At 56.7% G+C, this 14,495-nt stretch overlaps 1 protein-coding gene across 16 annotated transcripts in view; it reads left to right on the top strand.

Annotated features, from left to right (window-relative positions):
• The window catches only part of SCRIB (scribble planar cell polarity protein), a 134,452-nt gene extending 121,326 nt beyond the window's left edge, over nt 1-13,126 (top strand). For 12 of the 16 annotated variants that reach the window (XM_064706832.1, XM_064706822.1, XM_064706828.1 and 9 more), the window contains 6 exons: nt 1,840-1,989; nt 3,046-3,185; nt 3,384-3,421; nt 4,684-4,758; nt 6,982-7,033; nt 11,022-13,126. In XM_064706832.1, the coding sequence (XP_064562902.1) occupies nt 1,840-1,989; nt 3,046-3,185; nt 3,384-3,421; nt 4,684-4,758; nt 6,982-7,033; nt 11,022-11,185 (619 nt within the window). In that variant the 3' untranslated portion in view covers nt 11,186-13,126. The remainder of the gene's footprint in view (nt 1-1,839; nt 1,990-3,045; nt 3,186-3,383; nt 3,422-4,683; nt 4,759-6,981; nt 7,034-11,021) is intronic. The other 4 variants (XM_064706833.1, XM_064706830.1, XM_064706827.1 and 1 more) reach the window with 3 other exon arrangements.
• Nucleotides 13,127-14,495: the final 1,369 nt, after the last annotated feature.

The raw sequence follows: 14,495 nt of genomic DNA, 5'->3' as shown, positions 1-14,495 counted from the left end.
GCTGCTCCTATTGATGGTTTTCCTTCTCCTGATATTCCTGTGGGAGACATTCAGAGGACAGTGTGAGCTCTCTTTTGGGGTTTGGATGAGGCCTGGAGGGGACAGGGTTTAGGAAAGACTGGGGGGATCACTGGGAGCAGTTCCAGTGTTGGTGCATGGGTGATCCTGGGGCTGTTGTTCCCAGGGGCTCTGAGAGTGGAGAACTGCAAAGCAGATCCTCAGTGAGAGCTGCACTGATGCTCTGGGCCTTTGAGCCAATTTTCTTTGAGATTGGTTTGCACAGAGTCCCTGGGTGGTTCATGGGAGAGGGAACATCAGTGCCATCCATGCCACCCCTGCCATGGCAGGGACACCTTCCCATGCCCCAGGCTGCTCCAAACCCTGTCATGGGGCACTGCCAGGGATGCAGGGACACCACAGGATTCTCTGGGCACCCTGTGCCAGGGCCTGCCCATGCTCACAGAGAACAATTCCTTCCCAATATCCCATCCAGCCTGGCCTGGGGCACTGCCAGGGATCCAGGGGCACCACAGGATTCTCTGGGCACTCTGTGCCAGGGCTGCCAGGAAAGGATTTTCCAAGGTCCCCTCCAGCCCTGCCCTCTGGCAGTGGGAATCCATTCCTTCCCCCTTGTCCTGGCACTGCAGGCCCTTGTCCCTTTCTGTGGGACAGGAGGGACTGTTCCCTGCTGCCCCAGATCTCCAGGAGGATCCAGGGCTCTCAGGGCCCCTTTTCCAGCTCTGGAATGGGCACAGGGATGTGGCCAGGTCCTGTCTGCAGGGGAGGTGCTGCCCTGTCCCACTCGGGGGCTCAGCCCCACCACCCCACTGGGTTTGTTCCTCCCTCTCTGACCTCCTGTCTTTGCTTCTCTGCAGTTCTCTGCTCTGTGCTGTCACTCGTGACCCTCACTCTGCCCTCCTTGGGCTCTCCTTGCTGTCCCTGTGCCATCAGGGCCCTGCCAGGATGGGGGATGCCCCTTCCCCAGCACCCCTGTGCTCTGTGCACACACAGCCCCAGCTCACACAGGGGTTCTGGGCACACACAGCCCCTGACACAACCACGGAACAGAAGGTGGAAGGGACCTGAGGGTTAGTCTGGTGCCACCCCTGACATGGCAGGGACACCTTCCCCCGTGCCAGGCTGCTCCAAGCCCCATCCTTGGGCACTGCCAAGGATGAGGGGCACCCACAGCTGCTCTGGGCACCCTATGCCAGGGCCTCACACCCTCACAGGGAACAATTCCTAATTCCCAATGTCCCATCCAGCCTGGCTTTGGGCACTGCCAGGGATCCTGGGACAGCCACAGCTGGTCCCTTCCCTGGGGCTGGAGCTGCTCCTGGTCCCTCCCTGGGGCTGGAGCTGCTCCTGGTCCCTCCATGGGGCTGGAGCTGCTCCTGGTCCCTCCCTGGGGCTGGAGCTGCTCCTGGTCCCTCCATGGGGCTGGAGCTGCTCCTGGTCCCTCCGTGGGGCTGGAGCTGCTCCTGGTCCCTCCCAGCACTGGGAGGTGTCCCCTTGATGGGGTCCTGGTCCCCTGGATGTGGGCACTGGTGGATGCTGCTGTTCCTGGGCACCATCCCAGGCTGCCCCAGGGGCTCCTGCTGCCCCAGCCATGGCCAAGGCTGGGTGGGATCAGACCTGGGACCAGCCCAGCCCAGGCTGCCCCGTGTCAGAGCCGAGTTTCCCCTGCCCAGGGTTTGTTGCTGTATCTGTTTCTTTCTTTTCCTGTTCTTGTCTGCTGCGATGTTCATCACCATCATCTCTTCCTCTCCTCCTCCTCCTGTTCCTGTCCCTCCTGTCCTTCCTATCCCTCCTGTTCCTGTTCCTCCTGCTGCTCCTCAGATGCTCAACCCTTGAAGACAGTGTTAAGCAGTACGAGCAGGACCTGGCCAGGAGGCTGTACCAGTCCAGGCAGAGAGCAGCTGCTGCTGCTGCCCCAGGGCAGAGCCAGCCCTCGAGAGCCACCCCTGGGGCAGGAGGAGGCCAATCCAGGTGTGCACAGCTGCATGCTCCTGTCTGTGTCCCCAGGCCAGGGTCAGGAGGCCAATCCAGGTGTGCACTGCCCTGCCACAGCTGCATGCTCCTGGCTGGGGGCTCCTGGGGCAGGACCAGACTGGGCCCTGGTGTGACCCCAGAGAGCAGGGGGTGCTGGGGCTGATGGGGAGGAAGGAACAGAAACCTCTGATGTCTCACAGCTGTGGGGAGGAAGGAAGGAACAGATACCCCTGATGTTTCACAGCTGTGTCACAGGGTCCCAGAGGGGTTGGAAGGAACCTTAGAGATCACCCAGTTCTACCTCCTTTCACACCTTCCACTATCCCAGGGTGCTCAGGGCCCCATCCAGCCTGGCCTCCATGCTCTCCAGCTGGCTCAGGAGGGTTCAGGTGCAGCACCAAGGGGACAGTGAAGCCCCCAGCACTGATCCTGCTTGTGTGACCCTCGCAGTTCTGTCCCCAGCTCAGGTCCCTGTCCTGTTTTTGGCACCCAGTTGATCCATAGCTCCAGGCTCTGTGTGTTTGATCCTCACAGTTCTGTTCCCAGCTCAGGTCCTTGTCCTGTTTTTTGGCACTCTGGGGCTGCCCACGGTGTGCTGGTCCATAGCTCCAGGCTCTGTGTGTGTGGCACAGGTGCCCCCAGGTGTGTTTGGGGGTGGCAAAGGACAGCCCAGCTGTGCCCCTGCCTGCCCTGGGGACACCGGGGGGCTCTGTCCCTCCCCGGAGGGGGTGGCCCTGTGCCCTCAGCAGCACTCACAGCTCCTGTCCCACCCCTGACCCTGTTCCTGGCAGGATGAAGTCCCTGGAGCAGGATGCCCTGCAGGGTGGCACTGTGCCCTGCTCTGTCCCTGCCCTGTGGGGTGGCCCTGTGCCCTCAGCAGCACTCACAGCTCCTGTCCCACCCCTCTCCCCGTTCCTGGCAGGATGAAGTCCCTGGAGCAGGATGCCCTGCAGGGTGGCACTGTGCCCTGCTCTGTCCCTGCCCTGTGGGGTGGCCCTGTGCCCTCAGCAGCGCTCACAGCTCCTGTCCCACCCCTCTCCCCGTTCCTGGCAGGATGAAGTCCCTGGAGCAGGATGCCCTCAAGGCCCAGATGGTCATTGCCAAGTCCAAGGAGGGCAGGAAGCGCAGCCCCCTGGAGCAGCTGGCAGAGTCGCCGTCCCCCGCGCCCACGCCGTCACCCACACCCATGGAAGGTACGGGGCAGGGACAGGGGGCAGTTCCCTCATTCTGGGGGCAATTCCGTCCTTCTGGGGGCAGTTCCCTGCTTCTGGGGGGGGCAATTCCCTGCTTATGGGGGCAATGCCCTGCTTATGGGGGCAATTTCCTGCCTCTGGGGGCAATTTCCTGCTTCTGGGAAGTCACTGACTGTGCCCTTCTGTCCCCCCCTGCAGACTGCAGCCCCAGGAACGTCACCTCCCCAGGAAGGCTGGTATGGTGTTCTCTTTGTCACCTTTCCCAAACCCTGACACTCCCTGGTATGATGTTCTCCTGCTTGCCTTTGTCCCCTTTCCCAAGCCCTGCTATTCCCTGGTTGCTCAGGCTGGTGTGGTGTTCTCCTGCCTGCTTCTGTCACCTTTCCTAAACCCTGCCATTCCTTTGTCACCCTTCCCAAATCCTGCCATTCCCTGGTTGCTCAGCTCTGCTGGGAGCTCTGGGTCCCTCTCAGTACTTGCTGCATGGTGCAGGGAAGGGAGTGGGGTCTGTGGATTGAACTTGGCCAAACTCCTGGCCAGAGGAGCCCCCTCCTTTACTGCAGCTCCCAGGGCACATCTGCTCTCTGTCCCCTGTTCTGTGGAGCCATCCTTTCCATGGTGCTTCACCTCCTTGTTCACAAAGTTTTACACCAGGTCCAGAAAGCCTTTCCTTGGTTCAGAAAGCCGTTTCCATGTTCAGAAAGCCTTTCCCAGGTCCAGAAAGCCTTTCCCCAAGTTCAGAATGGCTTTGTCTGGTCCAGAATGCCTTTCCCTGGTTCAGAAAGCCCTTCCCAGGTCCAGAAAGCTTTTCCCTGGTTCAGAGAGCCTTTCCCAGGCCCAGAAGGCCTTTCCCAGGCCCAGAAGGCCTTTCCCAGGTCCAGAAAGCCCTTTCCTGGTTCAGGAAGCCTTTCACTTCCCCTCAGAGACCTTGGCCCTGTGTTTCTCCAGAGCACAAGGCAGACCTGCAGCTGCAATCAGCATTTTCCCTTTCCTCGCCCTGAGTAAAAGCCATGGGGCTGTGTTGCACAGCCCTGTAAGAACTGGTGGGACAGGGCAGGGAAAGCAACAGCAGAGAGGGAGCCTTGTCCTGCCAGGCCACCCCATAACCCAGCCGTGGGTGAGATCCTGACTCTGCCCTGGCTGTCAGGAGCCTTGCCATGAATTTCCTCAGAACCAGCTTTGCCCCCTGCCCTGGAGTGCATTGACGTTTCACTGGGGCAGGGGATGCTTCCTCTGGGGCTCACACCCCTCCTGCCCCCAGGAGAGCTCCAGGGCAGTGTCCCAGGACTGTCCCACATCCCAGGGGTGTCCCAGGACTGTCCCACATCCCAGGCTCTATCCCAGGCTCTGTCCCACATGCCCAGCCCAGGCTCTCCTGCCTCTCCCTCTGCCCCTGCTGGGCTCTCTGCTTGCCTTGCTCATCGTGCTGCTGCCTCTCCAGCCCTTCCTCTCCCTCACTCTCTCTTCTCTGTTTCTTCCCCTCTGCTGTCCCTTCTAGTCAATGTCTGAAAAGAAGTTTGACTACCGGGAATTTGCTGCTATTCCTTCCTCCAAACCTGTTTACGAAATCCAGGTACAGACTGCATGCTGAGCCCGCTCTGCACAGCCCAGGCCCTGCTCTGGTGCAGGAGCTGAGGCTGAGGGGTTTGGGGAGCCCTCTGCAGAGCCCTGGGGCAGGGACACCAGTCCTGCTGGAAACTGGGGGCTGCCTGGAGCTTCCAGCCAAGAGGAGTCAGGGAAGGGTTGGTCCAGGTGGATTTAAAATGAATGACAAAAGCTTTGCAGATAGAAAACATCTGCAGCTTCACCAGAATGGCTCCTGAAATAGTGTTAAGTGAAAGATGAGAACAGAAAGGGAAGAAAAGGTGACAGAAATGATGGCTAGCAAATGCCACATTGGAGCAGATGTAACTTGCAGCTGGGCTGTGCCTGTGTCCTGCAGCTGGGTGTTCTCAAGCTGTAACCCTGCTGGCAGTGAGCTGTGGGGTCAGCACCTGGTTCTGAGGGTGAGAGACATGCTGAGGTGCTTCTCCCTCCTCACATGGGCTGTTCTGAGCTCTTTTGTCATGGGTTGCCAGCTCTGGAGGTGACCCTGACCCCTGGCCCTGCTCTGGGGGCCACTGGAACCAACCTTGTGGGGCTGGGAGCTGAAACTGGGTCAGTCAGGCCCTGGTGGCATTGGTGACAGCTGAGTTGGGCAGGTTTCCTGTGTCTGAAGGGTTTGGGTGGGTTTTTAGTGTCTGAAGGGTTCGGGTGGGTTTTTAGTGTCTGAAGGTTCTGGGTGGGTTTTTAGTGTCTGAAGGGTTTGGGTGGGTTTTTAGTGCCTGAAGGGTTTGGGTGGGTTTTTAGTTCTGTGTGCAGAGCATGAAGCAGATTCAGGGTGTGGAGAGCCAGCAAGCACTGCCACACTGGGGGACAGCTCGCTGTGGGGACACACAGGTGGCACTGCAGACACAAAGATGTCTCTGCAGACACAAAGATGTCACTGCAGACACACATGGGACACACAGGTGCCACTGCAGACACAAAGGTGTCACTGCAGACACAAAGATGTCTCTGCAGACACAAAGGTGGCACTGCAGACACACATGGGACACACAGGTGCCACTGCAGACACAAAGGTGTCACTGCAGGCAGGCTGGCCATGGCAGAGTGCACTGTGAGGATTCTCAGGCAGTTCTGCTTTATTTGGTGTCTGTTCTTCACTGACACCTGTCCCTCGTGGTGGTGCTCTGCTCCTGGAATCATCCCTCATTTTCCTGGGGTGCCCTCCTTTGGGATGTGCCCTCTGCAGTGCCTCCCTTTGGGATGTGCCCTCTGCAGTGCCCTCCTTTGGGATGTGCCCTCTGCAGTGCCTCCCTTTGGGATGTGCCCTCTCCAGTGCCCTCCTTTGGGATGTGCCCTCTGCAGTGCCTCCCTTTGGGACGTGCCCTCTGCAGTGCCCTCCTTTGGGATGTGCCCTCTGCAGTGCCTCCCTTTGGGATGTGCCCTCTGCAGTGCCCTCCTTTGGGATGTGCCCTCTCCAGTGCCCTCCTTTGGGATGTGCCCACTGCAGTGCCTCCCTTTGGGATGTGCCCTCTGCAGTGCCCTCCTTTGGGATGTGCCCTCTGCAGTGCCCTCCTTTGGGATGTGCCCTCTCCAGTGCCCTCCTTTGGGATGTGCCCTCTGCAGTTCTGTCCCCGGTGGGTTGGGACTGGCTGCTTGAGCCCTGTGGTGGCTCCAGACCGCCCCAATTCCCCAGGGACAGCCCTGGCTCTGCTGCAGCTGGGGAGGTGCCTCCCAATCCTCAGGCAGTGTCTGTGGGTGCAATGGTTCACAGAATCCTGGGATGGTTGGGTGGGAAGGGACCTTAAATCCCACCCCTGGGATCCTCGGGCAGTGCCAGGGCTACAGGGGCACCCTGTGCCAGGGCTGCCCACCCTCACAGGGAACAATTCCTGCTCAATGTCCCATCCAGCCTGGGATCCTTGGGCAGTGCCAGGGGTCCAGGGGCACCCTGTGCCAGGGCTTCCCACCCACGGGCAAGGATTTCTGTTTCATCTCCCACACAAATCTCCCCTCCTGTAGCTCGCTGCCTTTCTCTTCCCTCTCTACTCTTTGTGCCTTTTGTGTTTCTTCCTCTCCTTCCTGCACACACCAAGTTTGGGGCTTGGCTGAGGGGGCCTGAGCCAGGCACGCGGGATTCCAGCTGGAGTCTCTGTGGCAGTGTCCCAAATGGGCAGTGTCCCCTCTGTGTCACTGTCCCCTCAGAGGGTTCCAGCTGTTCCAGGTGTGACTGGTCCCATTTCTCTTGCAGTCCCCTGATGCAGCTGATGACCTCAGGCACGTGGATGAGTGCAGTAACTCAGGTAAGCCCAGCCCAGGCAGTCCTGGCTGTCCTGGCTGTCCCTGCTCTGGGTCTGGAGGGCTCTCCTGCCTTATGGGACCCCCTGAGCCCCTCACCTTGTGCTGCCTGAAGCAATGCCATGTTCTGTCTGTTCTAGAATGACAGCTCCACGCTTGCCACGTTCATTTTGGGTAGGAGATTTGCACATTTGCATTGTTTTCAGTGATGACTAATCTGTGTGCTGTGTTGCAAGCATGCCTGGTTTTCATGCCAGCTTTGTCCTGGAGTGGAGTGGCAGCAGGATGTGGCAGGGAGGTTTTGGGCTCTGTCACCTGTTCAGTGTCCCTCATGCAGGGGCTCCCTGGTGCTCCTTTTTGATGGAACAGGGAATGGTGGAGGTGAATTCATCCAAGGTGCACCCATGGGCAGTGACCACCTCGGTCAGCAGGAGTTACAGGTGTGCACCTGGAGCTCTAGGCTGTCCAGCTGGGCTGTGGGTCTGTCCAGCTGGGCTGTGGGTCTGTCCAGCTGGGCTGTGGGATGTCCAGCTGGGCTGTGGGTCTGTCCAGCTGGGCTGTGGGATGTCCAGCTGGAGCTCTGCGATGTCCAGCTGGGCTGTGGGATATCCATCTGGGCTGTGGGTCTGTCCAGCTGGGCTGTGGGATGTCCAGCTGGGCTGTGGGTCTGTCCAGCTGGGCTGTGGGTCTGTCCAGCTGGAGCTCTGCGATGTCCAGCTGGGCTGTGGGTCTGTCCAGCTGGGCTGTGGGATATCCAGCTGGGCTGTGGGATATCCAGCTGGAGCTCTGGGCTGTCCAGCTGGGCTGTGGGATGTCCAGCTGGGCTCTGGGCTGTCCATCTGGAGCTCTGAGCTGTCCAGCTGGGCAGTGGGTCTGTCCAGCTGGGCTGTGGGATGTCCATCTGGAGCTCTGAGCTGTCCAGCTGGGCAGTGGGTCTGTCCAGCTGGGCTGTGTCTGTCTGTCCCACCTGTAACACACACCTGAGCCTCACCCAGCTGCTTCCAGGGCCTGGGCAGAGCCTGCCTGCTGTGTAGCCTCTAACAGTTGGTGCTGGTTTGCTTCTACCCTTTTTGCATGTTTCACTCCTTTATTTAAAAAAAAAAAAAAAAAAACAACAGTTGCTTTTATCTTGACCAATTCCTCTGAGTGCAGGCTGCATCCCAGACAGCTGAGCCACGGCTGAGCTGTTTCCTGAAGGAGGTTCTGCTGCAGGACTCTACACAAACTTGCTTTCCTGAGAACAGGATCTGTTCTTCATCCCTCAGAGCCATCCTGTGAGCTCTGGGTGATTCTCCTGAGGGTGTTTGTTCAGGCAGTGCAGGGTGAGAGCTCAGGGCAGGGCTGGGGAGCAGCAGCTGCTGCTCAGGGCACCCAGAGCTCACTGCTGCCTGTCCCTGCTCTGCTGGCCCTCACATGGGATGAAAGCCAGAAGGAAAATGTGGTGCTCACGAGAGACCCAGCCTTGAGCCCTGAAGCAATGCTGAAATCACCTGTGATGTGTGTGAGGCACACAGACAGGCAGGTTTTCCCCAGTGATCCGGAAAGGATGGAGGTGAGGATGCCAGTCAGCTCTCCTGGCTTTTTCAAAGCCCCCCATCCCCTCTCACTGCCCGGCAGAGCAGCATTCCAGCCAGCATAATCAGAATGGTCCTGGATCATGGAATCATGGCTTTTTGACTCACAGCAATTCTGAAACCTTGTGCTAGCAAACGATAACACCAGGAGCTCTGAGGAAATCCAACTGCAGGAAAGTGTTGGCATCTCACTCCTCCCCGCACATCCCTGTCCTCTTGCCCATGCAGAAACAGTTCCTTCCATTCTCTGCTCTGGCTTCATGGTCATCATCTCTTGAAGGGATTTAAAAACCTTTGTCCCAAGGTTTCCGTGAGGCCATGGAGTTACTGAATGCAGAGCAGCATTCTCAGGGTGGAACCATCAGTGTTCCCTTTGCTGTGGCATAACTTCTCCAGATCACCTGAGGCTTCTGCTTCCCAGTCCTGTAACCTGAGGCTGCAGAACCTCCCCTGATGCTTTTATGCTGCTCCTGTTACTGGAAACCTGCCTGTGGGACCTGAGGAGCTGCATTTCCCTGTGCTCCCTGCCCACCTGGGCTGTTCCTGTGGGACATGAGGAGCTGTATTTTCCTGTGCTCCTGGGCTGTTCCTGTGGGATGTGAGGAGCTGCATTTCCCTGTGCTCCCTTCCCACCTGGGCTGTCTGCTGTGGGCAGCAGCTGCCACAGGAACCTCCCCATCCTGCCCCTGCCCTAATTGCTGCTGGCTAATGAACTCTGCAGCTCTGACACTCTCTGCCCTCTTGTGGCTTTAATTTATCGCTGTCCAGCCTTTTTAGCCACGTCACCACTCCAAGGACTTGTGTGGCATTTTCTGGGGTCCCCCGTGGCAGGAAGGAATGAATCTGACTCCATGTTCTCAGAAGGCTAATTTATTATTTTATGATCTATATGGTATTAAAGAATACTATACTAAAACTATACTAAAGAATAGAGAAAGGATACTTACAGAAGGTTTAACAAGATACTAATGAAAAACTTGTGACTCTCTCCAGAGCATCAACACAGCTGGCTGTGATTGGTCATTAAGTTAAAACAATTCACATGAAACCAGTGAAACACCCACATTCCAAAGCAGCAAAACACAGGAGAAGCAAAGGAGATAACATTGTTTTCCTTTTGCTCTGAGGCTTCTCAGCTTCCCAGGAGAAGAATCCTGAGCAAAGAGGATTTTTCAGACAATATGATGGTGACAGACTCACATCCGTCCTGTTCTTCTCCAGACTTGCATTTCGCAGGCTCTTTCCCACCAAAATGCCAACACAAAACGGGAATCTCTGGAGTCATACCAGTGGCAATGCCTGTGCTTTCATCCCAGGATGTCAGCTGTCCCTGGTCAGGAATGTCCCCTGCCCATGGTCAGGAATGTCACCCTTCCATGGTCAGGAGTGTCCCCTGTGAGCTCTGGTGAGCTCCTCAGAGCAGCCACCTGCATCCAGCTGGGCCTGACACAGGGGGTGACCCTCACCTCCTTGTCCCTGTCCTTTCCTAAGGGTCTGGATCCTCCCATTCCAGCACCTGAGGCACAGCAGCTGTCCCACCATGCATGTGGTGCCCCTGAGTTTGAAGCCCTCCTGGCCAGCTGGGCCAGGGTGGATCCCTGCTCTGGAGAGCAGAAGGACACTCAGGACACTCAGTGTTCCATGCAGCTTGGCACTTCAGTCACATTCAGTCTTCTCACCCATGGCTTATCCTCCCCAGCACCCACAGTGCTCCCTGCATGAGCTGTGGGTCACCAGGGGGTTACTGTGAGTGACTGAGACCAGTGCTGTCCCAAATCCAGCACTGGAACACCTCTCTGAAAGTGAGTGTGGACAGGACTTGGGGCAGCCTGGGACAGTGGAAGGTGTCCCTGCCTGTGGCAGGGGTGGAATGGATGAGCTTTAAGGTTCTTTCCTACACAAACCATTCTGTCATCCTATGATAGCCTTGACATCTGCATTAACTGTGCCAGCTGTGTGCTGCCAGAATCAGCATGGCCATCCTATGATAACTTAACATCTGCATTAACTGTGCCAGCTGTGCCAGCTGTGTGCTGCCAGAATCACAGCATGGTTTGGCTGGGAAGGGACTTTTCAGACCCCCCCAGTCCCACCCCTGCCCTGAGCAGGGACACCTTCCACCAGACTGGGTTGGTGTGAGCCACAGCTCCCCTGGCAGCCTGTGCCTCACCACCCCCTCCCAGCAGGGAAGGATTTCTCCTCACCTGACTCAGCCCAGGGCTCTGTCCTCACATCCAAACCCCTCTTGTCATTGCAGTGCCCTGGGATTTCCTCTCAGGATCTCTCTGACTTAGCCCAGGGCTTTATCCTCGGATCCGAACCCCTCTTGTCATTGCAGTTCTCTGGGATTTCTCCTTAGGATCTCTCTGACTCAGCCCAGGGCTCTGTCCTCACATCCAAACCCCTCTTGTCGTTGCAGTGCCCCGGGAGCAGGACGGGCAGCCGGAGGAGGAGGAGGAGGCGCTGGCAGCAGGGGATCCATCAGCAGCAGCTCCCTCAGCCCTGGAGGACATGGCCCTGTACAGCAGCAAGAGGAAGCTCCGGCACAGCCGGCGCAGCCTGGAGACCGCTGTGCCCACATAGGTGGCCCTGGGCACTGGACTGGCCTGGCTCAGCCTGGCACTGGCCTGGCCTGGCACAGCCCCTCGGAGCTCCAGGGACAGCAGCAGGCTGCCCCCCTGCCTACAGACTCTGCATGGGACGAGCTCCCCTGAGCTCTGTGGCCAGCTGACTCCTCTGGGGCCGTGGGCCGCCGTCGCTCTCACCCAACAGTGCACTGGGGCACATCCCAAACTGGGACAACACTGGACTGACTGCTGGCAGATGGAGAGGAAGGGTGGCCAGGACAGTGGGCAGCTTTATAGCCTGTAAATATTGTGTGTGGGGAAGAGTAGGACAGGGAGAATGTAGGAGTGTGTGTTGGGCTCCAGCTGTTACTGCCTCAGCTTGGGTTTTGTAGTGGTTAAAAGGAGCTTCTGCTCTGGTGGGAATCAGGAGAAAGGTCCAGCCTGCCTTTACTCCTATTTAATTTCCAGTCTTCTGCCAAAAAGCATCTCCTCCCAGCTCCTGCACTGTGTCACCTCACTTCCTTTGGGAGTGTTTGGGAATGGGAAGCTTGGAGGCAAAAAGAAGGAAGAACAAAAAGAGATAAACCCACCAGAATTCCAGCAAAGTGCCTCCCTCTGCCACTGGCACTCTGTGCTCAAGGAAAGCAGAGCCAGCTCTCTGCCTCTGTCCTGGGGGGACTCTGCTCCTGCTGGGGCTTTGTGCTCCCTCCTGGGATGGGCACGTCCCCTTTGTCACCACTGCAGAGCACACGAGTGGGGAGCCTCTCCTGTGGCACTGGGGCTGAGCTGGTCACTGGGCAGGAGTGGGATGGGCTGGCAGCCAGAGCAGGGGTGCAGGGGTGTGTGACAGCAGCGGGGCAGGACGGGGGCACAGGTGGGAGGTGTGACAGCAGGTACCTTAGGGGGTAGAGTTCAGGAACTGGGGATGGGTAGAACGTGGAGTTGCTGGGGTCAGGTTGGGAGTTAGAGGATCCTACACACGGAGATGGGGAGTCCACAGTGCTGGCTGCAGGGTGGGGTGGGATGTCACGAGTGCCTGCTGTGCTGTGCTGTGCTGTGGGCTGGCAGAGAGCACCAGGAGCAGGATGGGGCTGGCCTGTGCCTTGCAATAACCACACAGTTCCACTTTGCCAGCTCAGCGGCTTCAGGCCCCTTCCCATGGAGGACAGGGAAAATGCACGTTTGCCCACACAAGAGGGAAAAAGGAAAATGAGCAATGAGTGGGGGTGTGAGCCTTGGTTTCCACAGGTTCTGAATCACGTGAGCTCTGCAGATGTGGAGGTCACAGCTGCTGCTCCCAACTCTGCCATCAGCCTCTGCTGCCACTAGTGAGGGGAGACAACCCTTTTCTTTTTCTTGTATCACTGCCTCTCACCGTGAGGAAGGTCCGAGCTCGGCACAATCCCCTTCCCTGTCCATTGGTGCTCTCTGACTCCCCAGCAAGAGCAGGGTTGGACCTTGAGCCTCACAGTGGCTGGGCACTGACAGGCACAGCTGCTTGTACATTTGCTGAAGGAAAGAGCTGGATGCAGTTTTCTGGGTGCAGTTTTTTAGTTGAGCCTCTCCTTTCATGCCAAAATCCAGTGGATCATTTTAACTGACTCTGAACGTTTTGATTTTACAGACTTGTGAAGGGGAACTCTGATAATCTCACGCTGCAGCTGCAGCTGCCTCCATCATCAGCAATTTGAGCTTTTCCTTTTTAAATCTAATTTTAGCATTTGCTTTTTAACAAGAGCAGTTTTGGAAACAATCCTGGCTGGGTTTTGGTGACTAACTTGTGATTTTCTCTCCTTTCCCTGTGCGGTACCTGGTGCCAGGCTCTGGATTCTCTCCCGTTCTCTCCCAAGAGACTCCGAGGGAAAATTAGCGCATCAAGACTGTAACTAGTGAAATTTGTACAACCAAAGAAATCTATTTTGTGGTTCAAGGATAATAAAGTTTACTTTACATTTTAGAGCCGTTGGTCACAGTGGTTTGCCCTGTGTCAAGCCTGCAGTTTCAGTATAAGGCTCTGCTGGTGGTTGTTACTCACTGCATAATCCAGCAAAGATGCTCCTGGTGTCCCTGCCTTTGGGAGCAGGAATTGATGCACACCCCAGTTACTGCCAGCTGAGAATATCAATATTCAGGGATGGGAAAAAGAACAATATGAAACACAGTGATACCAGCAAGATCTTCAGTCTCTTGGCTTTCCTTATTTGGCTGTGTTCAAAACAAAACAAAACAAGAACCAGAGAGCTCCAACATTATTTTGTTTATATTATTAAAGTTTTTAAAAATAGTTTGACTGGTAAAAGCCAACCCCATTTCCTGTATCCCAGTCAGGTTTTCCTGAGCCTGGTTCAGTGGGTGGGCACCATGCTGTGCCACCCCAGGGAAGGAGGAGCAGTCTCAGAAGAGGGTGGATTGTGGATTTCCTTTTCCTGGAGCCAGGGTGGTGCCAGAGCTCAGCCTCAGTGCTCCACCTGTGTGACAGGTACAGCTGGAAAGGGGCCTTGGCCATGGCACAGCCACTCCTTGGTCAGGGAGGGCTCAGAGCTGCAGCTGCCAGCCCCACACAGGCTCTGTGCTCGGCTCCTGGGCTGTGTTTATTTGTTTATTATCTGCTCTCTCCCTTGGGCCAGGCTCCCCTCTCAGTGTGTATCACTTGTTTCCCAAAACTGGATCCTGATTAGGTAATGGGAAGGAATTTACTTTTGTGCTATGTTTATTTGTTTATTTATCTGCTCTCTCCCCTGGGCCAGGCTCACTGCCTGGCTCCTCTCTCAGTGTGGATCATTTGTCCCCCAAAACTGGACCCTGATCAGGTAATGGGAAGGAGTTTACCCCTTCAGACAGAAGTAAACACAGAAACATCATCAGTGGGAATTGTTTATTTAGGGGTATTAATTTAGGCATGATTCATGTGGGGTTGCAACTAGATGGTCTGTAAGACCCCCTTCAAGCTCAACCATGCTATGATTCCATTATTTATGTAAACAGGAATATAAATAACCCAGTTCAGTACATGGGGAGAATGCTCTGCAGGGTGGCCCAGGCAAAGGGCAGAGCCCAGCTGGCTGGGCTGCAGGGTTTGCAAGGAACTCTTGCAGCCTTGAGCAGCAGCAGTGACTCACAGCCGGGCTCTAGGAGGTGGAGGGAGGGAAATGACACATCTGGACCCAGCTCCAGCTGTGAGCTGAGGGATGATGGCACTGCTGGTCCTTCCCTGCATTCCGCATACAGAACAGTCTGGAATAACTGTGGGATTCTGCTCAAGAACTGCCCTGAGCAGACAGGTGGAGCTGTCCTGGAAGCTGCAAACCACAACAAACTCACCTGTG

This window comes from Zonotrichia leucophrys, chromosome 2, assembly GCF_028769735.1.
Source record: "Zonotrichia leucophrys gambelii isolate GWCS_2022_RI chromosome 2, RI_Zleu_2.0, whole genome shotgun sequence".
Classification (NCBI taxonomy): domain Eukaryota; kingdom Metazoa; phylum Chordata; class Aves; order Passeriformes; family Passerellidae; genus Zonotrichia; species Zonotrichia leucophrys.
Note: the sequence above shows the minus strand (reverse complement) of the source record. Positions and strands in the feature narration are given on the sequence as shown.